Below are 27,911 nucleotides of genomic sequence, written 5' to 3' on the forward strand. Positions count from 1 at the left end.
TGTTCAAATGTAACTATTGCTAATTTTGAAAAACAAAATGTGGAAATAGCAAAGTGCTACTTGTACTTATTGCCCTATAACATGCAAAGAACATGTAAACATTGGGTATTTCTAAACTCAGAACAAAATGTAGAAACTATTTAGCATGGGTGTTTTTTGGTGGTTGTAGATGTGCAACAGATTTTGGGGGTCCAAATTAGAAAAAGTGTATTTTATTTTCCATTATTTCATCATATTTTAATTTTATTTTTTATAGCAAATGTTAAGATATGATGAAAATAATGGTATGTTTAGAAAGTCCATTTAATGGCGAGAAAAACAGTATATAATATGTGTGGGTACAGTAAATGAGTAAGAGGAAAATTACAGCAAACACAGCAGAAATGTAAAAATAGCCCTGGTCCCAAAGGTCAACAAATGTAAAAGTGCTCTGGTCACTAAGGGGTTAAATATATCGTTTATAGGCAGAAATATGCGTGAAAAAAACAAAATTGCTTAGTAGAGAGTGCTCCTGGTTCAAGTTAAAGGGAAATATAAAGTATTTTTTTAATAACGCATCAGAAATTATTCACTGCATTGAAAGATATCTACATGAACAGTGAATGTTTTAAAAGTATTTAAAACTGTAATTTTGTTAGAAGAATGTGCATTGTTTTGCAGTCTCAGGACACATCTTCTGAAAAGCCTCTTGAATGTTGTTTATCTTGCTTCTTTTGCTGTGCCCAATCAGGGAAAGATATAAACATATCAACTAGTTAATGTGCAGAGTTAAATTACAGGAAAAGCAGGCAAAATAAATAATGAAAGCAAATTTCAAGGCTTTTTTAACCCCTTTCAGACGCTAGGGCATTCTATGCCATTCTAAAGGCGCTGGGCTTTTGAGCCGTTAGGACAGCATGGAACATCCTAACCGTTTGGCTGTCCTGAAACAATAGCCGCTTTCTATATGGGAATCACTGGGTGGGGGGCTTGCCGATGTAGACAAATGCGTCCCCGCAGGAAGGGCTTAATCGTGCATAGTTAATTTATATATTTTTTTTTATTTTATTTTTTTTTAGAGAATATTTTGAATTGAATGTCCCTTTTAAGGTGATTCTAGGTGGAGTTAGAACTGTGGAATATATCAGCTAAACTGACCTCTTTAGTAGACGTGGGCATTCAGAGGTTTCAGATCCCTACAAATGTGGAAGAAAGCAGCCCTTCATGCTGGTCGGCTATTTTCGGCTCCAAATTTATACTTCTGAATCTGCAACACACTAAAATCTGTGCAAATCCAGATATTTTAGTGTGTTGCTGTTTCTCAAGTATAAATTCTACTCCTAAATTGGCTGAACAGCACAAAGGGAACGCCGCCTTCCGTAACTGGAGAAATCCGAAAGCTATATTTGATGTGCAACTAATAAAGATTGTCAGTATATTTATGAAAATCTTAGCAGTGCTATCCAAATAATATATATAAGTTTATGGCAGGGTTATAAACACAATACAAAGAAATAGAAACCCTTATCAACCATGCACCTACTAGACCATACAATTAATATAAATATCTGAATTCTTTTATTTAGTTAATATCCATAAACATATTGAACTATATTTGCAATAAAAGGAAACTAAATAAAAGTTTATATGCGTTAGAACCAACTCTTAAGATATGCTATTCTTCTTACAAAACCCAGAACAATATACCTTCACAATTCAGCCTTATTTATTTAACACAATGGGACTAAAAACCTTTAACATCCAAGCAATACAATTCTAAACAGTGTTTATAAAACAATAGGATAAAATATATATTCTGCTATTTAACTGCAATTTATCCTAATACAAAATTAACCGACAATATCAGAACTTGTATAGATGAGTTACTTAGCCAATTCAGACACAGATTTGAACAATACCTAGGCTTATAACTACCAATTTAAAATACAATATACTTCACCAATTTTGAACCAATTCGTAGCGGTCTTTAGGTCATCTCATTTGAAAGAAGGTTTTTGCACAAATCAAGGATAAGTTTTAAGCTCCTTGCTGAAGTGAACTTTTTTTTTTTCAGGTATATCGCAGCCAAAATCAGATCACTAATTTTCAACAAGTTACAGACAACTCTCCCTTGTGCATTCAACACTCCCATTATATAATCATTGATGACATCATGTGGGTGGCACTACGGGAGCTGACCTTCCCATTGGTTATCTGGGAAGTCTAAATCGGATTGGCCCTTGGAAATTTCATTTTTAACAGCCAGAAGGTTCTTTCTGGCTGTAGTTCTCGCAACATAACACCAGGTGGCAGCATACAGTACAACATAGCAATACAATACAGCATTTCTGACATTTTTAAGCAAGTTAATTTTTTTTTTATAAAATGGTTATTTAATCAGATCACACTCTCTGCATTAATCATATATAACCCCAATTACAGATGGTTAATATTAGGTTATTTTTTCTGATTATTCTGATACCAAATATGTTATATTATTAACATTTTATTATATTAAGGTAATTTAACACTGCTAATTATTAGCTTAAAATGCATTACAATGTTATCGGTATCCTGGCATTTATATGTGAATAATAGCTTATTTTTAATTCAGTATTGTACTGTATTCCAAGTGAATCCTGTCTATGTAGATCTGAAATAAAAATAAATGTTAATAATCACTTCTCTTCAGGTCCATAAACATCTATTCATGTTCTTAAACACACAGAGGCTAAGATATTCATGCTTTCAAAACATACACATATATATATATCATATATATATATATATATATATATATATATACACATACACACACACATCTCATGTCCATTAAAACATATACTGTTGCTTTGAAATCATAATGTAAGTCATTTGTCTTCACTGTGTTATTCTAACCCCCGACACAACGTCTGTGTTACGTGTATTCTGATGTTATCATCCAAACAGCCTGAGTCACTCAACAAGTCTGTGCCAATTATCAGTTCCTTTGAAGAATGTTTGTATCTCTCACATTTCTTCAGACGGATCGGCATTTCTCTTGGAGGAAATCCATATATTTGCTGTATCCTGAAACTGTGTTAGTTTCCATTTCCTTTCAAAATTACTTCCCCCAACATTCCTCTAAGTGACTGTTCTGAAATTTGGCAGGCCAAATGTTCCATTGTCTCCCCCTGTGTGTTCAGCATAATTTTACATAATGAATGTGGGAGATCTCTTAGGAACAAACCTTTGTCTACAGACCATGTTCATATCCACAGATCTATTAAATAAAGACAAATATACCTCTATATATTATTTAATAACATTTCAAATACCTTGACATAAATCCCCCTTTCCAATTCAAAAATATGTAGGACACATGTATTTGAATTGGATCAAAGTTAGTGGTATTTGGTGAGGATGTTGACCGTACACATCATGGACAGTCTTCTATGTAGATAGTCTGTCAATTTTGAACCTTCATGTTTATCAGTTAGGCATCTTTAAACTATAGTATGTCTTTAGTTCATTTGGGGATGTGACACTTCATTCTCCCTCTATGACTTGTAGTTGGGATCTGGGATGACACGCTCGCAATTGATTGATATGGACCCATTTATCTATGAAACTTTCATTTTTTGGGATCCGTATTTTATAGGCCACTGGAGATATTTTGTCAGTAATGACAAAAGGACCTTTCCATGAGGGAAGAAATTTCTTCTCCCTAACCTGACCTCTTCCAAAGTTATAAAGATAAACTTTATCATTTATTTCATATTCCTTTTTGGATGTTTTGAGATCATAATAGGTTTTAGTGGCAGTTGCGGCTCTTTCTAAATTCCTTTGAGCAAATGCAAAGGCATATTGCAGGTGCTTTCTTAAGTTTTCCACATATTGATGTGTATTGGCAGCGTTTATCAAATTTTGGTCTGATGTACGGTACAGCAGATGCTGAGGTAGAACCATTCTTCTACCAGTCATCAGCTCAAAAGGTGACATCTTGGTAGCACTACTTGGAGTTGCTCTTAATGCCATTAAGACTAGAGGTAGTTTTATATCCCAGTCTTTACCTGTTTCACTCACAAACTTTTTGAGGATTTTAACAATGGATTGGTTGTAACGCTCTACACCACCACTTGAAGCAGCTCTATAAGCAATATGGAGCTTTCTTTTAACCCCTAGTATTTTCCACATTTTTGTCATCACTTCGCTAGTGAAGTGGGTCCCCCGATCTGATTCGATTCTTTGGGGCAAACCAAATCTGGAAAATACATGGTTGATGAGCAATGCTGCACATGTTTCAGCACTATTGTTAGGTGCACTAATGCACTCTACCCATTTAGTGAACAGGCATGTTACGGTTAACATGTATTTGTTACCTCTTGATGATCTTGTTACCGGGCCAATAAAATCAATTTGTATATCTGACCATGGCATTACCATCCCCCTTTTCTGCAATGGCGCTCTATGCGTTGGTGCAGTGGGTTGGAACTGTGGACAGATTAAACACCCTTGACAGTAGGTTTGAACATCTTTCAACATGTGTGGCCAAAAAGCATAATCACGCAATATTTCATACGTGAGTTTGGCACCCCGATGACCAGATGTGGGAGCATCATGGGCATGTTGAAGCATTAGACCTCTGAACTTGGTGGGTACTACCCACTGCTGGATGCCAGTTTTGGAGGTTCTAATTAACAAACCATCCTGTAACTTGAATTGTGATTTAGATTGTATTAAGATTCTCAGATCTTCTTTGCCAATACAATCATCTTTTGAGATGGGGTTGCTTTCAGGATCTTCTATGTGTTTATAGAAGATGCCTACAATGGGGTCTTCTTTTTGACTAGTGATCAGGTCCTCACTAGGAGAATCCTGACTCCATTGTACCAAGTTAGGCTCACTCTGTTGTTTTGCCTGGTTTCTGGTAATGGCTTCTACCTGAATTGCACCCATTAAGTGGTCAATATTAAGGAGTTCTCCAGTTATGGCTCCTTGTTTGGCTAATGAATCCGCAAGGTCATTGCCTTCCTTATCAGGACCTAGAACTCTGGAATGACCCTTGGTCTTTTTCCAGTGTATGGTTAAATCATTGGATACTACCAGATTATCAATCTCGCAGAACAACTTGCCATGCTTGACTGGTTTGTTATTGCTTTTCTGCATGCCATTTCTTTTCCAAGTTGGCAGGTATTCAACAAAACTGTCACGCACATAATTTGAGTCAGTTATGATCACAAATTCATGAATATCATGTTCAATAGCCATTTCAATGGTTTTGAAAACAGCAGTTAGTTCTGCAACTTGACTGGATCTTGGTCCAATGTTGAAACCTATAGATATATTTGGGAATCCATTTGCCCCAGTTATACCAATGCCAGCGACTAATCTGCGCTCATTATCAATAGTGGCATGGTAAGAACAACCATCAACATATACCCAAGGTAATGTTTGACAATGGTCCTCATTGTACATTTTATATGGGGAAAGCAATTGTTCCTCCAGAAAATCATCTTCTGATAATTCTTTCCCAGGATCTCTATCAGTACAGTCGTGGAGCTCAGCAAGTCCTTGTGCGACTGGATTCTTTTTATTCTGCTTGTAGCGAATTTCTAATGGCCAGCCTTGCAAGGAAAGAGTCCACGCTGTTATGCGGCTATTAGACAAATTCCCATCTCTTATTCTCTCACTTTGCAAATATAGCAAAGGCTGGTGGGCCGTTTCTACAATAATTTTCTCGCCCTGTATATAGCTGCGGAAATTTTGTAGAGCCCATACAGTAGATAAGAGGGCTTTTTCGCAATCGTTAAACTTTATTTCTACTGGGGATAGATTTTTGCTCGCATAAGCAATGGCTTTGTTCAAATTATCATGCTTTTGGTATAACACAGCACTCATGCTTATATCTGTGTAACCTGTCTCTAAGAAGAAAGGTTTACCACCTTCAGGGTACGCTAAGCAAGGTGCTTGAGTGAGTTTTCTCTTCAGCTCTCTGATGGCTGTCTCTTGAGACTCACCCCAGTGCCATTTCACATCTTTCTTTAGAAGAAGTAGTAGTGGTTTAGCTAATTCCGCATAATTATCAATGAATTTGCGAGAATAATTCGTCATACCCAGGAATGATCTCAATTCCTTTAAGTTAGTTGGGTTTTTAGAATTCACTATAGCTTCCACCTTTTTCTTTTGGGGATTTAATCCTTCAGAGGTAACTTCATGTCCCAAGAAGTTTACACGAGTGCGGCACCATTGAGCTTTTTGCAGGGATAATTTGACACCTGCCCTTTTAAGTTGGCTGAGGACGTGTTTAAGTTCTGTGATGTGTTTTTCAAAGTCTGTGCTTTTGATTAAAACATCATCAACATAAGATAAGGTCCCCCTTTCCAGTGCGTCAGGCATAGCCTTATGCATGAATACAGCAAATTCATGTCCAGAATTTATGTATCCAAATGGAAGTCTCTGGAATGCATATTGGACCTTTTGGAAAGAGAATGCCAGCTTATATTGGTCCTCTTCATGTACCTTTATGGTCCAATATCCCTGTGCACAATCAATGGCAGTGAATATTTTGGATCCCTGCATTTGTGCTAGGCACTGGTCAATGTATGGTACAGGCCAGCCAGACATGTATACTCGTTTGTTTAGCTGTCTTAAGTCAGCACACAAACGCCATTGTCCATTGGGCTTAAGGACACCTAGAATAGGATTATTATAAGAGCTGTGCACCTGTCTGATAATACCTCTTTCTTCCAAATTCCTTATGATCTCTGCAAGAGAATCATATGAGGCTAAGGGAAGTCTGTATTGTTTGACAAATACAGGTGGCGCATTAGGATCTGTTTGTATTCTTGCAATGTGCAAGTCTGTAGTACCACAGTCATAAGAATCCTTAGCGAAAATATCCTTGTATTCCATTAGGAGTTCTCGCAGCTGTTGGCGTTCATCATCGCTGGAACAGCCATTAGCTAAGGATATTTGCTCTTCGACTATTTGCTGAAATCCTGGAAATATTTCAGGCTGTCCTATTTCATAGGCTTCTTCCAATCTAGAGGTGAGGTCCCCTTGATTATAATTTACATTGCTCCCATGATTCTGGGTATTGGGGTAATCTTGCTGTTTGATTGGCTGATCAAACACTAGAGAGGCTTCTTCAATTTTACAGATGCCTTCCTCTGAGCTGAAGGGATAAATAGACTGAATATTAAATAGACCCTCTGGCATAGATGCAAAGGATTGTTCTATTAATTGTTCTTCAGTTAGGTATCCTTCAGGTATTAGCCCAATTACATTATTCTGGAATCCAAAAGTGTAATAACTTGATTCCAGTGCATATCCTATGGTAGTTCCCTTGGATAATGTTATATCCTGTGGGGTCATGTTATGCACAATAATATTTATTGGAACAGTTCCAATATTCACCATAGGAGTGTAGGTTACTGAGACACCCAGATTTTGTATTCTATGGGAGAGGCAAATCAGTGTTTCAGAAGTTTTTAATTTCTGACCTCTCTTTACCTGTAAGGGTAAAAGAAATTTATCAGCCCCAGCAGGAATTATAACATCGCTAGATACCTGCATATTCACAGCATATGGCAATTGCTGGTTTGATTTCAGGGCTGTATTTTCATCCTGAAATACTTCAGGGTCCCCCTTTAACCTGCTCCAGAGGCAAGAATTAATCAAATCTATTTGTATGGCATATCTATGTAAGATATCATTGCCAATGTATATTTGATTATGGGGAGTATTTAAAACTAAAAACAGGTGCTTCACTGACTTATTACCAATAGAGATAGATAATAAGCACTTAGCTGTGATGTTATAGCTTTCAGACCTGTCATCCAGGCCGTTGACACAGTGGTCTTGGGGAGAAAGACATTTAATCACTTTAGGTTCAGCTATTTGCGCTAATAAACCTTCGCTTATATAGCTAGCTTCCTGTTTTAAATTTATTTTAGCATACTTGGTTTTACCAAGGTCATGCACTTGTATAGGGATAAATAGATCCTCTTTAACTCTCTCAATCCCTGTGAGGTATTGAGCATGGTCTCCCCCTTTAGGGATTTTAGGATCCCCCTTGTGGAGTGATATGGTTAATATATCGCCATCTAGGGAGATATTCGCTATTTTTCCGGGCGAAATTTTAAAAGTATTACCATCAGAGCCACTAAAAGGAGTCTGATCATCTATTTGTAGAATAGTGATTTCAGGTGTAGAGTTATTCCTGAAATGAATCTCCACAGCATCTGGTTTCTCTTCCACCACGTGACAGCTGTGTCGGGTGCGAGATGTACCAGATTTTTCATAATTGATAGGCCGTTTAACTTGCGACCAAATTACATTATTTATGCAATCAATTATGGTGCTTAATCGTTTCAGGAGATCACTACCAATAATTAAACGATCAGTTGGCAGATCCACTATAATGACAGGGTGTCTTATGACCCTGTTCCCCAATTTAAATTTTAACCAGGCAGTACCGTAGACTTTTAGGGAGTCACCCCCAACACCTATTAGAGAACCGTCAAATTCTCTTATTTTGGGTTTGTGGGGTGTTAGCTCATTTAGCTGTGTGTAGTACCTGTGGGATAAGATAGTTGCCTGTGACCCAGTGTCAATTAATCCCCTGATAGGGTTGGAGACTGAATCTTGCAGCTCAACTAGTACATAATATCTTCCTGCAGTTTCTATCATTTCACACATAAAATTTGCATTCTTGTACATCTGTGGGCTTTGCCACGTTTTACCTGGATCCGCTGTGTCATTCGATGCAGAGGAAATTTCATACCTACCTGTTTCCCCTATGACAAGGTCAGCTGGGTTCTTGTGTACTGCATCTGTGGAAATAATGTTAAGAGAACACTGCAGAGGAAAAGTTTGGTTAATTTTTCCCGGCTGATGTCGCTCATTGTCACAGCTAATTTGTCCGTTTCCGGTCTGTGGGGAGATAACATGATTAGTATCATTAATATTTATTACTACATTTTGTATATCTCTCCCCTCCCCTTCAGGTGATACTGCAGTATTTATGACTGTGCCTGTGGTCCACTGCTGACCACTGGCTGTACCCCTAAAAAAGTATTGTTCGGTTGCTGAGCCGTAGATTTTTGACTCATATTAGCGATTTGTTCGCTCAACCGATTTAATTGGGTAAACAGCATATCGACCTGATTGTACAAATTACCTCTACCCCTGGGCCTATCTCTTGGTGCCCCATTGTACTGATTCCTGGACCATTGGGTTCCCTCCGAATCAGGGCCACTATTTCTATTCTGGCGTGGTTGCCCCTGGGGTTCAGCTTGTTCAGCATTAGTACTTTGGGGAGCATTATATACCTGGGGTGTCTGGTTACCCTGAGAATATCTTCGCCGTCTATTGTATCTACCCTTGCGCGGATACCAATTATTTGGTGAGTATTCTCTTTGTGAGTAATTATTCACCTGATTATGTCCCCCACTTTGGTTATAGTCTCCCTGCGCCTCAACCTGTGTAGGGGGAGGGGCAGAATTAAACCTCTGTGGAGATGGCCTGTTTTGACTGGCCACCTCTGCATAAGTCCTCTTGTTAGACTCCAAATTGAGGGGGCTAGGTGACACCCTAGTTTCTGCCACAATTTTGGGTTTTGACTCCTTTTTAACCCCCTGCTCACTGGACTGCTGAATAGAGTATAACTTCGTACTCTCTTTGATCAGCCATTCCAATGAGCAGTCCTCATCAAAATCTCTAGCTAAGTTGATTTTGACGGGTGTAGGCAATGCTTCAAAAAATAAATTTACAAATTCTGAGCCATCAAATCTGGGATTATCTTCAGCCATACTGTACGCATTTTTCAATACAGAAAGGAATTCGACTGGACTCTGATTCGCACGACACTTTAAACCATATACCGCTATTTTCGCGGCAGTTTTAGTGCGATATTGCCCGAATTCTTTTCTGCATTGTTGTTTTACCCCATTCCAGGAATGAATATTCATATCCTTTAGTGAAGCAAAGAATTTGTGATGCTTACTGTCAAATACCCAAGGAAGAAATTCAATTTTCAATTTCTCACTTGTAACATTCATTATAGCTAACGCATTTTCAAAAGCCTGTAAATGATCAATTACAGATGTTGTTCCCTTATTGGAGAATATAGGTACTGCGCGTTGTACGAAAGTGATTATTTTATGGGAATCATAGACTTTATCAGACTTATTTTGGGATTCTCTGTTAGAGTTTCCCTCCCCCGCATCAGCTGCGCTACAGCTGTCCTCTGGATTTACATCCTGAGGGGATTGTCTATTTGGGAAATCTACTTCTGACCCGTTAGGGGTCATTTGTCTATGTTGTTCTATATATTTTCGTACCTCGTCCCTGACGCGTTCGCTAAAGGAGTTAGCATTATCTGTATTATTCTCATTGCTAATATAGGGGTTTTCATTATGGCGATATGACCTTTTTAAATCGCTTAATTCTCTCTGGCTTTGCGCAAGCTGTTTATTTAAATCTTGTATCTGCGCGATTAAGTCCATATTGTGCTTATCTAAGGTGGCTAGGTTTTGGGCAAATTCATCCATTTTATTTTTGGCTGTTTTTAAACCCTCTTCGCGTCTGCGCGAGGAACGAATACTATTTTCTAGCTCCTGTATTTGCAATCGTTTGTCTGTGACACAAAACGACATTTCGTCAATTATGCATATTAAAAGGGGCCAGGATTTTAGTATTAGTTCGTCTCGCTTTATGGGAGCTTTGCATTGATTAATCATTAATAATTCCTGGAAGAATTCATTCTCTTCATTCCACATATTATTATTAACGGTAATATTTTTAGCCCTAGTTTCAAGCATATCCATAAAATCATTTAATTCACCCGCAATATTAAACTTCCCTTTAAGGTAACTTAAGATATCTTTCTTAAGGACCTGACCTTTAGTAATAGGTATGGTTATGGGACCAATTTCATTGCTATGTATAGAATTAAATGAGTCACTTCTGGCTACAGACATTATTGTATTGGTTTAGTATTTATTTAACTAAAATGCTAATACAATTTTTTGCCAATAAAAAGAGAGAAAAATTTTATATTTAAAAAAAAAAATATTATTAATTTTGAAATATGAAAAATTAATATTCCGAAATATGAAAAAATTAATATTTTTGATTTATTTTGAAAATATGAAAAACCAATATTTTTGACCAATTTTGAAATATGAAAAATTAATATTTTTATTAATTTTTCAAAATTAATCTTTAATAATATTTCAAGATGTTAATGTCAATCTCGAAATATGAAAATTAATATTTCAACATTTCAAAAAAAAATATATCTTCAAAATATTAATATCGAAATATGAATTTTTTCTCTTTTATAATAATTTCTATTTACTTACAAATATATTATATCAATTATGATGGATATTAATAAATCTCATGCAATGCCTCCAATTATTATGTCAGTATATTTATGAAAATCTTAGCAGTGCTATCCAAATAATATATATAAGTTTATGGCAGGGTTATAAACACAATACAAAGAAATAGAAACCCTTATCAACCATGCACCTACTAGACCATACAATTAATATAAATATCTGAATTCTTTTATTTAGTTAATATCCATAAACATATTGAACTATATTTGCAATAAAAGGAAACTAAATAAAAGTTTATATGCGTTAGAACCAACTCTTAAGATATGCTATTCTTCTTACAAAACCCAGAACAATATACCTTCACAATTCAGCCTTATTTATTTAACACAATGGGACTAAAAACCTTTAACATCCAAGCAATACAATTCTAAACAGTGTTTATAAAACAATAGGATAAAATATATATTCTGCTATTTAACTGCAATTTATCCTAATACAAAATTAACCGACAATATCAGAACTTGTATAGATGAGTTACTTAGCCAATTCAGACACAGATTTGAACAATACCTAGGCTTATAACTACCAATTTAAAATACAATATACTTCACCAATTTTGAACCAATTCGTAGCGGTCTTTAGGTCATCTCATTTGAAAGAAGGTTTTTGCACAAATCAAGGATAAGTTTTAAGCTCCTTGCTGAAGTGAACTTTTTTTTTTTCAGGTATATCGCAGCCAAAATCAGATCACTAATTTTCAACAAGTTACAGACAACTCTCCCCTGTGCATTCAACACTCCCATTATATAATCATTGATGACATCATGTGGGTGGCACTACGGGAGCTGACCTTCCCATTGGTTATCTGGGAAGTCTAAATCGGATTGGCCCTTGGAAATTTCATTTTTAACAGCCAGAAGGTTCTTTCTGGCTGTAGTTCTCGCAACATAACACCAGGTGGCAGCATACAGTACAACATAGCAATACAATACAGCATTTCTGACATTTTTAAGCAAGTTAATTTTTTTTTTATAAAATGGTTATTTAATCAGATCACACTCTCTGCATTAATCATATATAACCCCAATTACAGATGGTTAATATTAGGTTATTTTTTCTGATTATTCTGATACCAAATATGTTATATTATTAACATTTTATTATATTAAGGTAATTTAACACTGCTAATTATTAGCTTAAAATGCATTACAATGTTATCGGTATCCTGGCATTTATATGTGAATAATAGCTTATTTTTAATTCAGTATTGTACTGTATTCCAAGTGAATCCTGTCTATGTAGATCTGAAATAAAAATAAATGTTAATAATCACTTCTCTTCAGGTCCATAAACATCTATTCATGTTCTTAAACACACAGAGGCTAAGATATTCATGCTTTCAAAACATACACATATATATATATCATATATATATATATATATATATATATATATATATATATATATATATACACATACACACACACATCTCATGTCCATTAAAACATATACTGTTGCTTTGAAATCATAATGTAAGTCATTTGTCTTCACTGTGTTATTCTAACCCCCGACACAACGTCTGTGTTACGTGTATTCTGATGTTATCATCCAAACAGCCTGAGTCACTCAACAAGTCTGTGCCAATTATCAGTTCCTTTGAAGAATGTTTGTATCTCTCACATTTCTTCAGACGGATCGGCATTTCTCTTGGAGGAAATCCATATATTTGCTGTATCCTGAAACTGTGTTAGTTTCCATTTCCTTTCAAAATTACTTCCCCCAACATTCCTCTAAGTGACTGTTCTGAAATTTGGCAGGCCAAATGTTCCATTGTCTCCCCCTGTGTGTTCAGCATAATTTTACATAATGAATGTGGGAGATCTCTTAGGAACAAACCTTTGTCTACAGACCATGTTCATATCCACAGATCTATTAAATAAAGACAAATATACCTCTATATATTATTTAATAACATTTCAAATACCTTGACAAGATTTAAACAATCTCTAAAATGCGGCATAACCACAGCTCATCCAACAACTAAGCCTTTTTAAAAAGATCAACAGAAAAGACTAAAATCATTAGATTTACAATAAATTTACACTCCCTAAGGCCCCTTTTCTCTACCATTCCATTTCCTAAGCAGTCAATTTATTTTTATTACACTTTACCAACCGAATTATCTCTGTTTTACATCGTGGCTGGCATCCTGCGCATTCATCCTTGGTTATAGCATATTAAACTGACACACTACTTGCAGAAATGCTACCAGCCTGCTGAGTGACATTGGAGGAAATCTTGTATCTTACTCCCAAGCCTTTGCTCTCAGTCTATTAACAGAACTACTTTTTAACACATATATCATCTCTGTAATTTCACCTCAAATATCTATCCTCCATTTTAAAAAGCCCTCCACTGGTCAACCCCTCCTCGCCACTGGCCTCTTCGCTCAACTACAAAAATAAAATTGTTTTTATTAGGCAAAAAAAAGAAATAAATAACCTGAAATTGGCAACAATTTGCACTCTTGCAAATAAACGCATACACCTAATATCACATTCCTGGTCCCTTGCACCTGCTACATCCCCTATCTTATTATCTTTCCCCTTAAAGGGACATAAAACCCCAAATGCTTTTGTTCATGATTCAGACAGTGCATACCATTTTAAACAACTTTCCAATTTACTTTTATTATCACATTTTCTTTGTTTTCTTGTTGTCCTTTGTTGAAAAGCTGGAAGGTAAGCACGCATCTGCAGCAGTATATGGCAGCAGTTTTGCACCTATGTTATACATTAACAAGAGCATTAGATGCAAGGAAATAACTATTTCCTGTTATGTAGTGCTGCAGACGTGTGCATGCTGCCTATCTGGATATCTCTTTAACAAAGAATGAAGAAAATTTGATAATATAAGTAAATTGGAAACTTTAAAAAAATTGTATTCTTTATCTGAATTATAAAAGAACATTTTGGGGGTTATGTCCCTTTAATTATATTCCCTCAAAACTTCTTTATCCCTTTTTTTTATGTTCTGTTGGACAAATTTTCACACACATTTAGTCTTTCCATTAAATATTACACAAATTCAGATAAATATTTTAAAATAATAAACTTTACCACACTGTCTAGTGCAACTATTTATAATTCAGACAGCCAATGATCTATATTCTAATAAAATTGAGATATTTTAATGTTAAGGTTTTGGAATAATAAATGCTTCGTTCAACATTCCAAAATAATTAGTTGCTTTTTTTTTTTTTTGTTCAAAGAAATTTCCATTGTCCCTAAAATTAGCCTTAGTCACACTTATCCTTTAAAGAGACGCAGAAGTAAAAAAATAAACGATCATGTTTAGATAAAGCATGCCGTTTTAAGACCTGTTCCAGTTTACTTCTATTATGAAATTGCGCACAGTCTTTTTTTATGCACATTTTCTGAAGGACCAGCTCCTACTGAGCATGTGCGAGATTTGACATTGTATATGAATCTGTGATTGGCTGATGGCTGTCACATGAAACACTGGGCTGGCACTTTAAAGTAGATTTTGAAATTTGTCAGAAAAAAAAATTCACAGCTCATTAAAAAAATTCAGACTAAGTGATATTGTTTTTTTTTTGTTTGTTTGTTTTATTGTAAACTTGTTGAATATGCAAATTCTGCTGTATTTTATTGGTCCTTTTAAGAAATTATTATGACATAGCCTCTTGCTTCAAATGTGCTATTTCTCTACTCTAATCTCTAAATTCTCAAAAGGCGTGGTTACAAAGCTTGATCATGCTTCATTGCGTCACAATCTCTTCATGACTCCATGCAATCTGGTTTTCCTCCCCAGCATTTTACAAATGTAGCAGTTACTAAGGTGACAAATGACTTCAAGCCAACATCTAAAAGGTTGCTGATGATCATCAGGGAGAGAAAGAGCATCTGCCTCCTTTGAAATGATTGATTACCCTCTCCTTATTAAAATCCTTTAGCGTTTGGGACAAATCTCTCTCATGGCACTCTTTTAATCTTTGTAACTATATATTTAGTGTATTCTTCTGATACGTCCTCGGCCCATTTACCACTCTTAGATGAAGTTTTGCAGAATTCAATTCTTGTTCTCTTTATTTTTCATTTGACATCTGTAGGTTCCCTAATCAAATGATATGAGTTTCAGCATCACCTTTGTTCTAGACACCTAAATCTACTTCTCTACACAATGACCATCTCTTGTTTACTTTGCAAGTTCTGGGACTAGCAATCTAATTGGCTGCTTAAAATCTCTTTACAGTGGGGTGTGAATACTTAGAACATTTTTAGGTAAAATATCTTCCTTTTTTACATAGAGATGTTCAGGTGATATTTTCTAGTCCGCTTTTTACAGTTATACTGAATCAGTTTCAAGTGCTTCAACATTTGGGTATTATGTCCCTTTAAAGGGACAGTAAACATACAAAATAATGTTATATGATTCTGCACTATGTGCAGAATTATATAACATTATTTTGTATCAGAGCGGGAGCGAGCTACATTCATTTCAATGGCGCAATCAGGTGGACTGTGACTAGACAGCGCGCCCGCAAAGCGCTTTTGAACAACAAGACCCGCTCAGTAGAACCTTGAGCGGAGTCCAACTTTGAAATAAAAAAAAATCAGGAAATGCTTTAGCTTTATAATGCTGCCACTAAGATAATGTTATATAATTCTGCACATAGTGCAGAATCATATAACATTATTTTGTATGTTTACTATCCCTTTAAAGGGACAATAAACTCTTAATAAATGGGATGTACCTCCCACTAATCATATGTGCTGCTATTATGGAAACTGGGTTACACTGCAAGTATCTGAAGCAGAGTTGCTGCACATGTGCAAACTGGTCAGCACTGGAATGTAGTAAAAGTTAGATTTCCACATGGTGGCACCCATTTCTAGAGGGCGGCAGGGAATAACCTCAGTACTATTCTAAAAAAAAAATAATGTATTTGGTGTTTAAATGGACATTCCGGTCAAAAATTAAATGCACATAGATGAATTACGTACATCTTTTAAATAGAAACATATTTGCAATTTACTTGTACTGGCAAAAATGCTGCTAGTAAAAGTTATCACTGTATTAGGGATGTCAATTGTCTCTGCACGTTCATGTGAAGGAAGCATAGCTAGATATTCAGTGCACCAGTATTTTAAATACTACAGCTGTTCTGAGTACCAGTGGGGGTTGTAATCATGTCAGCAATTAACAGATTTAGTCATTACCTGATGGTACAAGCACCTTGGACTCTATCAGCAAGTGTTGTGTTTTAAATGCTGGTGCATATTTAAATACACTTTTAAAACAGCTATAACTTTTATTAGAAGCATTTGTGCTAATACCTGTATATTACAAAAATGCTTATATTAAAAACTGAAATGCATCAATGTGAATTCCAATTTTGGCTGGAATGTCCCTTTTTAATGTCTCGTTAATTGCTATATATTTGTATTGGGTGTTAACGGGACATGAAATTCTGAATTTTTCTTTCATGATTCAGATAGAGCATACCATTTTAAACACACATGTCGAATTGACTTCTATTTATTAAATCCACTTCGTTCTTTTTGTATCCTTTTTTGAAGGAGCAGGAATGCACTACTGGGAGCTAGCTGAATACATCCAGATAAGCCAATGACAAGAGGCATATATGTCCAGCCACCAATCAGCAGTTAGCTCACAGTAATGCTGCACTGGCCCTTAGTCTACCTAGGTATGATTTTCAGCAAGGATACAGAGAGAATGTAGCAAATTAGATAATAGAAGTAAATTGGAAAGTTGTTTAAAATTTTTTTGCTACCAGGTTAGAGATCCTGATTATTTCAGTTATAACATTTAGAATGAGAGGTGTATTAGTCATGTGATTATAAATTGCTACACAAATGCATGGCTTTTGATCATTTACCTGTGCAGTTCCTAGTTTTGTTAGACTGACAAAATGTTTTAATATGGAACCACTGGATTACAGGAGGGACTATTGTAGAGATCCTGATTGTATTGTTTTGATAAAGAAGTGCATTATGATAGGACATTTGATACCGCAAGCTAATGAGTGTTTAAAGGGACATTTAAAAACGTTCATGATTTTAGACAGAGCATGACATTTTAAAAGACTTTGTAATTATTTTATTAATTTTACATTTTGTTCTTGGTATCCTTTGTTAAAAAACATACCAAGATAGGCTCAGGAACTGCAAAACACTAGCGGGAGCTAGCTGGTTGATTGGCTACACACACATGCCTCTTGTCACTGGCTCACTAGATGTGTCTATTTTCACAATTTGCTTTATTTGTTCTTTAACCTTTTAACGCCGTTATGTTGTTCTATTCCGTCCGAATAGCGCTGGGCTTTAGCTCCCTTAGGACAGAATAGAATATCCTAACGGTTTCTATGTTCTGTGCCCCCTCTGTTGCCTCCTCCGTGCTGGATCCGGTTGGGGGACGTGCCTAGCACCTCAGGCACTCCGCCAGGATCCAATTAGCACGCAGAAGGTGTATCGATCGTCCCCTGCAATACTGTAACAGCCAATGAGTGTAATCGTTGGCTGTTAAAAGTGTATTCGCTTCCTCTCTTCCCTCACTGCTATCTGAGGGAGAGAGGAAGGCAGATCAGCGTGTTTGTGTGATTCGAAAAAAGAGAAGAGAAATAATAAATAAATAAAGGGGAATAGGGTGGATGGGAATAGGTGGGATTTTGGGGAGGTGATGTGGGAATTGGTAGAAAAATAATCCTTTATGGCTGCACACTATTCAGCAGAAGAGGTTTATGCCATTCCTGCCGAAAATTCAGGGAGTTAAAATGTGCTTGAAACTAATTTTGTGCCTCTCAGAGGTAGTGTTCCATGGATACAGTGAAACCTCTTATTTATAAACAAATGTGATAATCAAATAAACGTGTGTCAACACAATTATGCGTATGGTGTATCTTCGTTGCTATCGATTCCAAATGTTACTATGTTTCTATTCTAATATGTGTCTACAGATGTGAAACATATGATTACCTTAAATAATCTAAATTGAGGCTAAAAACAATATTAATACCGGATATAAATTCTCTTTACTAAAACATATATTTGTACATATAAAAAACACAATCTATTATTTTAAAAGTTGTGGCCTGTAGTCTGTCAGACTATTAATCTATTGAGTATAACATTGGCTCCTAAAGAACGGAACATCAATATCGATCAGTGAGAGGAATCATCCCCCTGTGTCCGGTTACCCGATTGGCCCTCCGGAGTCACGTGAGACTGAGACATACGTGACTGGGTAGAAGGAAGTTGCCGGGAAATTCAACCGGTAAGACGCTGAAAGAAAAGAGAAGCCTTATAGTTAACGGAAAACCCATACCTAAAAGGCAGAGCAACCCTTCCATAACCCATCATCGAAGGAGAGGAGGTTATAAAGCCATCGGAGGTCCGGTAAAGGGCACACATAATTAAGAGATATTTACGGAAAGCAGCCAAACTGCACAGATATCTAGCATTGGAAAATAGGTTATCAAACATAAGGAACTACCAAAACTACTGATCACTGTTATTTCATACGGAACAAACGGTGGGACTTTGTTTCCAATTCTAAAGGAGGATTTTAGCGAATAAATCTGGATTCTTACAAATAGTTGTGGCCACAACTTTTAAAATAATAGATTGTGTTTTTTATATGTACAAATATGCACATTAACCTAAAAAATTGTATGTTTTCAGTTCACAGCACTGTAGAATAGATTGTTTAATTTACCTTTCTGATAAGGTCTTATATTTAATCTTTATATTCTTTTATCCTATGCAGAATATCACTTTCTAGGTGTATCATTTTAGATTACAGGTCAATTTCCAGATAAGTAGATGTTTTCAATCACAGAATAACTAAGTATCCATTCCCACAGATTTCCAGCGCTCCCATCCCCCCCCCCCCTTTTTTATCACAACTAATGTTCCAGTATGTGAGCCAATAAATTCTCTGTCCCTGATTCTGACAGATACCATGTTAGAGCATATAGTTGCTCAAACAAATGTATAAGCTAGCCAGTATCTGTCAGAGAATCCACAATCTCATTATGTCAGAAAAAAAATACCTGGCACCCCACTGACATATCTGAGATTAAATAGTTTTGGGCCCTGACTTTAGTAATGGGGATTGTGAAGATACCCAACATACGACCATACTGGAGCCAGAACCCCATTCTGGCTACCCCTCTTTTTCCAGGGATTATGAAGAGGGATAGATATGAACAGTTGCGGTTTCTCCATTTTAATGATAATGCCCAGTGCGCCCTCCCAGAAATTACCCCTTTCATGACTGGTTATTTAAAATAAGGCCCCTGATAAACCACGTGTCACAAAAGTTTAAAGAAGTTTACATCCCTGGCCAGGACATATGCATTGATGGGTCCCTCATGAAATTTAAGGGGAGATTGCTTTTCAAGCAAAATATACCAACCAAGAGGTCCCGCTATGGGGTAACATTTTATAAACTGTGTGAATGCAGTACTGGGTATACCTGGGCATTTTGCATCTACCAGGGTAAAGTTAGCCACTTAGATCCACCTGGCTGCCCAGATTCAGTTGGCACAAGTGGGAAAATTGTGTGGGATATCCTACTACCCTTGCTAAACAAAGGGTACAATTTGTGGCTCAATTTTTACACCATTATTATTACTATTATTATTATTATTATTTATAAAGCGGCAACAGATTTCGCAGCGATGCCCATGGGTACAAGGATAAAAGTACAGAGCTATTCAAATTTTTTATTTTATTTTGAAACCCTGGCCTGTGGCACAACGCGAAAAAATCGCATGGGTTTCCCCCAGAAGCTGATAAGAAAAGTAGGGGCACAACATCAGTAAAGCCACAATGAGCTTCTGGCCCTTCGGTACACCGATAAAAAAAAAAAAAGATGTGTACATGCTCTCCACAATGGACGAGGAAGCTACAGTGCCAGTGTCTGTAAAGGGAAGATCTGCACAAATCCTAAAGCCAAAGTGCATTGTGGAGTACAACAAAAACATGGGGGTGGGAGTAGAATTAGCTGACCAGTGACTGGAGCCATATCTAATTCAAAGAGACAAGAACCTGGTACAAAAAAGTAGCCTTTTTTTACATTCTACAGATCGCAGTGTATAATGCGTATGTGCTCTACAAAAAAGCAGGCACAGGGAAACCTTTTACTTTTTTGGAATTTTTGTTAAATGTAAGATCCGATATTTTGTTTAACCAGACCCCTAATCCTCCCACAGTTCATTCTGAAAATGTCCAGCGACCCTGCGGCAGGCATTTTCCCACTAGGATCCCCCACTGCCTGCAAAAGAACATCCCAGAAAAAATCTGCTATAAAAAAGGAGTGAGGAAGGATTCTAGTTACCATTGCCCTGACTGCCCCTCTACCTGGCCTCTGTATCACTAATTGCTTTCAAATATATCACACAGAGTTAAACTTTTAGTTTTAATTTGAAATCAATCTGTATGTGTTCCTAATTTATTTTATTGTTCTGTATTCCTAACTTTATGGGTCCCCTGACCTTGTCCTGCCCCTTTATATGTTAAGCCCATCCACATGATAAGTTAAACAAAACAACTTAAATACTCCTTTTAGAATATCCTTAGTTATCCGCTTTTGCAAATGGTGTGTCATGAGCGGGGTAATTTTCATTCCTGGGCTGCCATACTGTCTCAAAGGCAACATAGGTCCAGAAAATTAATGTGCCAAATTTCAGTGTGAATAGGCAGACCCCATATTGGGCCCTGTAACTTCCTGCAACCCCAAAAAACCTGTTCATGTGGGGTATTGTTGTACTCATGGGACATCGCTGAACACAAATATGGGTGTATTATAGCAGTAAAATATATATATATAAGGATGATAGTCTTTTTTTGAATACCCTTGGGTGTCTTATTTTGCAAATAGTATGCCATCATGGGGTAATCTTTATTCTTGGGCTGCTATAATGCCTCAAAGAGGACATAGGCTTAGAAAATTGTGCCAAATTTCCATGTAAATGGGCAGATCCTATATTTGGCCCTGTAACTTCTGTAAACCCCAAAAAACCTGTACATGGCTGGTACTGTTGTACTCGTAGGACATTGCCAAACAAGAAAGAAAGCACGTGTACAGGCCCGTCTGAATCATTCAGATGTTCAATGGCAAACTTCAGAGGAGAACTGGGTGAAAATTTTGTAGTCAGATGAGACCAAAATCGAGTTCTTTGGCATCAACTCAACTTGCCGTGTTTGGAGGAGGAGTGCTGCCTATGACCCCAAGAACACCATCCCCACCGTCAAACATAGAGGTGGAAACATAATGCTTTGGGGTGTTTTTCTGTCAAGGGGACAGGACAACTTCACTGCATCAAAAGGTACGATGGATGGGGCCATGTACCATCAAATGTTGGGTGAGAACCTCCTTCCCTCAGCCAGGGCATACTGGTCTAAAAGAGGCTGCTTCCGGGTGGTAAATCGCCATAGAACAAGCAACTGAGCTGTTGTTCGTTCCTGGTAGAGCGCTTCTCTCTTTGTATGCAAATTATTATGACCCTGGGGAAGTCTCCCTATGGGTGATGGGGGAAACCAGACGTGGACTCCTTGTCCAGTGTGCTTAGAGGAATGTGGCTGCACCTCACTGACGAGGCCCATAGGAGGCCGAAACGATCGTCTGGGGTTGTCATGTTCCTTGTTCAGAGGAGAATTGCCTGGTATTTCGGGGCTGGACTGACCTTACTTGGCAGGATCAGACTGATATACTTCAGGAAAGTTTTCTTCTGTGAAAAGCACACTGGTCTAAAAGAGGCTGCTTCCGGGTGGTAAATCGCCATAGAACAAGCAACTGAGCTGTTGTTCGTTCCTGGTAGAGCGCTTCTCTCTTTGTATGCAAATTATTATGACCCTGGGGAAGTCTCCCTATGGGTGATGGGGGAAACCAGACGTGGACTCCTTGCCCAGTGTGCTTAGAGGAATGTGGCTGCACCTCACTGACGAGGCCCATAGGAGGCCGAAACGATCGTCTGGGGTTGTCATGTTCCTTGTTCAGAGGAGAATTGCCTGGTATTTCGGGGCTGGACTGACCTTACTTGGCAGGATCAGACTGATATACTTCAGGAAAGTTTTTTCTTCTGTGAAAAGCACACTGGTCTAAAAGAGGCTGCTTCCGGGTGGTAAATCGCCATAGAACAAGCAACTGAGCTGTTGTTCGTTCCTGGTAGAGCGCTTCTCTCTTTGTATGAAAATGGGTCATGGATGGGTATTCCAGCATAACAATGTCCCAAAACACACGACCAAGGCAACAAAGGAGTGGCTCAAGAAGAAGCACATTTAAGGTCCTGGAGTGGCCTAGCCAGTCTCTAGACCTCAATCCCATAGAAAATCAGTGGAGGGAGTTGAAGGTTCGAGTTGCTAAATGCCAGCCTCGAAACCTTAATGACTTGGAGAGGATCTGCAAAGAGGAGTGGGACAAAATCCCTCCTGAGATGTGTGCAAATCTGGTGGCCATCAACAAACGTTTGACCTCTGTAATTGCCAACAAGGGTTTTGCCACCAAGTACTAAGTCATGTGTTTTCAAAATGGGTCAAATACTTATTTCACTCATTAAAATCAACTTATAACTTTTTGAAATGCAATTTTTTTTTAATTTTTTTGTTTTGTTACTCTGTCTCTCACTATTCAAATAAACCTGCCATTAAACTTATAGACTGATCATTTCTTTGTCAGTGGTCAAACATACAAAATCAGCAGGGGATCAAATCATTTTTTTATTAGACTGTCCCTTTTAAGAGGATATTTATTGAAACGCACAAATGATTAGAAACTAATTTAAAAATATTCACTCTGGGAACCACAGGATAAACTGCTATATAAGCATTAATGGAGTAAGTATAATTTGCTCAGAAACTCCTGCACACTGTTTTTGTATTGAAGTAGATAGACACGTTATATGATTATCTTTTTCAGTGACAAGTGGTAGATCCGACGTGCGTTTCACCTTCAGTGGTCCTTGAAAGGGAAGCAGAGTATCAACGTGTGTCCAGAGGCAGAACTTTTCTTCACTTTCTGCGATTTATTATTTATTTATTTTTTGAATTTTTTTCTGCAGGTTATTTTGAAATAAAATGTAATTTTAAATTAGGCAGTTACACTAAAGCACCAGCTCAATTGCAATGTGTTGATTAACTGGAGAATAAAGCAAAGTTTTTAATATTTCTCAAAAATGTGTTTCCTTCTTTCTTGGTCTAACATCACAAGGTAAAATTGTAGTAATAAAAAAGGCGCATTGCTCACAAGAACATCTTGCATTCTGAAGTCACAGCTTTGCAGATCAGGAAAGGCTAGGGTTGAAAAAATCTCTGAGAGCCAGTCTGCTCTGGATGTGCTTGTGTTCAAGAAAACGTACACAGTACAGCCAGAGATGTGCTGCAATGACATCTCAGATCACAGCATGTTCTGCCTTGGGACTTGTGAAGTCCAAAATTCAATAGAAAAAAAAATGCTGTTTTGGTTTGTTTGGATTAATCTGATTCTGAATATCACATTGAATTGTCCCCTTGCATTTTAATACCACAAATGCAGTTAAAAAGCTTGTGATAAATGAGTCATTGCAGGGTTTTTAAAAGGATTGGTATGAATTCAAATTTGAAAAACCATTTGAGGCAATTTTCCAATCCATCAGAACGTCCCTATATAAATACCTCTATGTTCGTTGGTTTGTTAAGTAAGCTATTTTATTACAAAACCTTTTATTTTTCTGTAACGTCTGACATTAGTGTTCCACACATGAAAACATTTTCTTTTCCTAACACCGTTCAATATCCTTTTTAACAAGAATAATATCCCATAAAGGAATAGTGAAGTCCAAAATAAACTTTCATGATTCAGATAGAGCATGTAATTTTAAACAACTTTTATCATAAAATTTGCTTTGTTCTCTTGGTATTCTTTGTTGAAAACTAAACCTAGGTAGGCTCATGTGCTAATTTCTAAGCCCTCGAAGGCCGCCTCTTAGTTGAATGCATGTAACAGTTTTCACAGCTAGAGTTAGTTCATGTGTTTCATATAAATAACCGTGTGCTCATAAACGTGGAGTTATTTAAGAGTCAGCATTAATTGCCTGAAATGTAAGTCTATCAAAAGATCTGAGATAAGGAGGCAGTCAGCAGGAGCTTAGATACAAGGTAATTACAGAGGTAAAAAGTATATATCTATACTAGTATAGAAATATACTTTTTACCTCTGTAATTACCTTGTAATGCAAAACTGGGAAATGGTAAATAAAGGGATTATCTATCTTTTTAAACAATAACATTTTTGATGTTTACCTTTTAAAAGAGCATGAAACTTTTAAAATCAAATTTGCTTTATCATAATATTCTTTGTTAAAGAGCATATAGTGCTCTGTGCATGCTACCTACCTAGGAACGCTCTTCTACAAAGAACACTATGTTGTATGCATATATATATAATATTTTTTTAATATATTATTTGTACACTTCCTTTAGTCCACAATAGGTGTTACTACTTCCTACAATACTCATTATTTTTGCATCTGAATCAATTAACTAGTACAGCACTCCAATCAACATAATTATTTAAAATAAAAAGTATTATGCTTTTGTTAATACTGGTAGAAAACCCTTTATCCAAACTACCTGGGACCAGAAAAGGTTTGGATTTTGAAATAGTTGTATCTGTAAAATGTGACAATATTTACATGTTATACAGCTTATACATGTAACCTAAAGTTAGTTTTATTTCATTTTTATTACTTTTTTATACATAGTACCCTCAGAAAGATAGTACTGTAATCATAAAGGTAATAGTTGTTTTATATAAATATTGACTATTATTTGCATTTTAAAACGCACACAAAAAAAACTTTTTAATTTTTTTATATTTATTTTTTTAAATTAAGTTTGGATATTCCGTATTTGTACCTGTAGGTGCTTATTTTGTTTGTAGTTTATTCTAAGCTTTTATGGAATTAATTATCCTGTTTTTTTAATATTATTTTTATATAGAGTTGATCGACTCAGGCATCATCTGCTGCCGCTATATAGCTATGACCCTGCAGAGGAAATACACGAAGCTGAGCAAGAACTTCTGGGTCAAGAAACCAAGGTATTAGACGTTCCCAGTGATCATTGCTCTCATTTAACAGGAACAGTAACATTCCATATATAAACCTTAGGTATAAACACCAGAGCTGCTACCAGGCCCATAGATTTAGGGAGGCCTTCCAGGCCCGTATACGTTTACATACATACGTATAATTATTCATCTTTATATTTACACTAATATTTGGAGTGAAGCAGAAAGGCCAATTTAGCCCAGGACATTTCTTAATATAAATGTGGTGCAATTGTGATTAAATAGAACCCTAATTGTTTTCCCCAAACTAGGATGTATTTTTTTTTTTGGGGGGGGGGGGGTTAGTACGGGATTCTGTAGTGCTGAAGGTTTGAGACCCGAAATGAAGAGCTATTAGTATATTGGCATTGAAGTCTCATAAACAAGATAGCCTTTGTTGTTTTATTATATGTGATGTATAAATCTAATTGTTATGTTTAAGGGATATAATAACCCAACCTTTTTCTTTCATGATTCAGATAGAGCATGCGATTATAAACCACTTTCTAATTTACTTATTTTATCAAATTTTATTTGTTATCCTTGTATCTTTTGTTGAAAAGCAGAGGATGTATGCTTAGGAGCCGGCCCATTTCTGGAGCACTATGTGGCAACAGTTTTGCAAGAATGTTATCCATTTCAAGAGCACTAGATGGCAGCAATTTCTTGTCATTCAGTGCTCCAGATGCCTACCTAGGTTTTGCTTCAACACCGAATATCATGGGGACAAAGCAAGTTTGATCATAGAAGTAAATTGGTAACTTTTTTTAATAATGGTATAATTTGTCTGAATCTCACAAACGTTTTGGGTTTCATATCCCTTTTAATTTATAATTTTTATCATTATAATTTAATTATTTTCTTGGTATAAAAGTTCTTGTTATATCCTATAGTGACATAGGCTAATCATGCATTTGTAACACATTTGTAAAAGCTGTTCCGATGTAGACAAATTGAAAACACACGATCACGAGATTTCAGTTATTGGATCGCGTCTGAGGGGCGTCCCTACAACCCTAGGAACGCCCTCCAGACCGGGATCAAATCCTGGAAGCACAGAAGGCTTCAGGACAGCCGTTGGCTGTGACGTTCTATTCCGTCATAACTGCTCTAAAGCCCAGTGTAATTATGACGGAATAGAACGGCATAACAGCATTAAAAGGTTAAACATGCTTTGTTGTTTTATTATATATAACCTATACATTTTGTTTATAATTTATTATAAACAGTAAATACACGCTAGACCTATAGAATAATATGTAACTGTATTTTTACCTTTTTATATTAGTTTAAATATTGACAATGTAAGTGTTAAGGTTTAGGTTCTATAAAGTAATGGTTGTCGCTATGTTTGAACTCGTTTTCTATTTATCTCTGTCTTCTGCTGAGAACTAGGAGAGGTATAGATAGAACAACATTTAAAATTAGGGGGAGGTAAAAGGTGAGTTTATATAAAATGCATATTTTATATTCATTATGCGCTGATATAATTATTAGCACAATTAAAGGCACACAGGCAAAGCAAAGGTTCATTGGAAGAACCGTAAGAAAAAGTACCTTTTTTATAAAGCGTAACGTGTAAAATATGAATAGGTTTTGTTCTTGAGCATCTCCATTTTTCAAGAACTTGACTGATGTGTCCAGTCTGACATACACATAAATGTACCCGCCTTTCCCTAATAATCTAATTTACTATTTTTTTTATTGCTCCACCCCCTACAGGTCGTACATGGCTGGAACAGTGGATACCACCAATATAAGAGGGCATCATTAAGAGACGTGACCGCTTGACACCTGTGCGTCTTTTCCACTCCCCCCCGAAAGAAGATGGAGACCCCGCACAGCTTTGCTCCGTTCAGCACTCTTATGCCAAGGAATTGCAGATGTTGCTTTTATAGCAATTTGATTTTAAAATGTAAATCTATTTATATAAATATCCCTGGCAAAGCCTCAGCCAACAAAGTAGTATCTTAAGCAGTAAGGAGATTAAAAGCACTACCATGTACAGGTTTGGGTATAATGCTGTGTATTTCTCCTCCCCTTCTTTATCTGCTGCCTAATTATTCATTTGTAATTAAGGAGAAACATGTTAAGTTATTTTATAAACAATGTGTGAAAACATTGACTCTGTGTTTTTTTTTTTTTTTTTTAAAGGTCAGTGTTTTGTGTTGTTCTGCATGGCTCATACAATATCATGTTTTCTCCTACATTGGTGTGTCCGGTCCACGGCTTCATCCTTACTTGTGTGGGATATTCTCTTCCCCTACAGGAAATGGCAAAGAGAGCACACAGCAAGAGCTGTCCATATAGTCCCCCCCTCTGACTCCGCCCCCCAGTCATTCTCTTTGCCTGCTCTGAACAAGTAGCATCTCCACGGGGATGGTAAAGAGTATGTGGTGTTAGTTGTAGTTTTATTTCTTCTATCAAGAGTTTGTTATTTTAAAATAGTGCCGGTTTGTACTATTTACT

General features: G+C 36.6%; 1 protein-coding gene across 1 annotated transcript in view; it reads left to right on the forward strand.

The window, feature by feature from the left end:
• The window catches only part of SMIM29 (small integral membrane protein 29), a 37,650-nt gene extending 10,083 nt beyond the window's left edge, over window positions 1-27,567 (forward strand). Inside the window, exons 4-5 of the mRNA XM_053706850.1 lie at window positions 25,334-25,433; window positions 27,165-27,567. Coding sequence (XP_053562825.1) covers window positions 25,334-25,433; window positions 27,165-27,233 — 169 coding nt within the window. The 3' untranslated portion in view covers window positions 27,234-27,567. The remainder of the gene's footprint in view (window positions 1-25,333; window positions 25,434-27,164) is intronic.
• Window positions 27,568-27,911: the final 344 nt, after the last annotated feature.

Source organism: Bombina bombina, chromosome 3 (assembly GCF_027579735.1).
Source record: "Bombina bombina isolate aBomBom1 chromosome 3, aBomBom1.pri, whole genome shotgun sequence".
NCBI classification, from domain to species: Eukaryota; Metazoa; Chordata; class Amphibia; order Anura; family Bombinatoridae; genus Bombina; species Bombina bombina.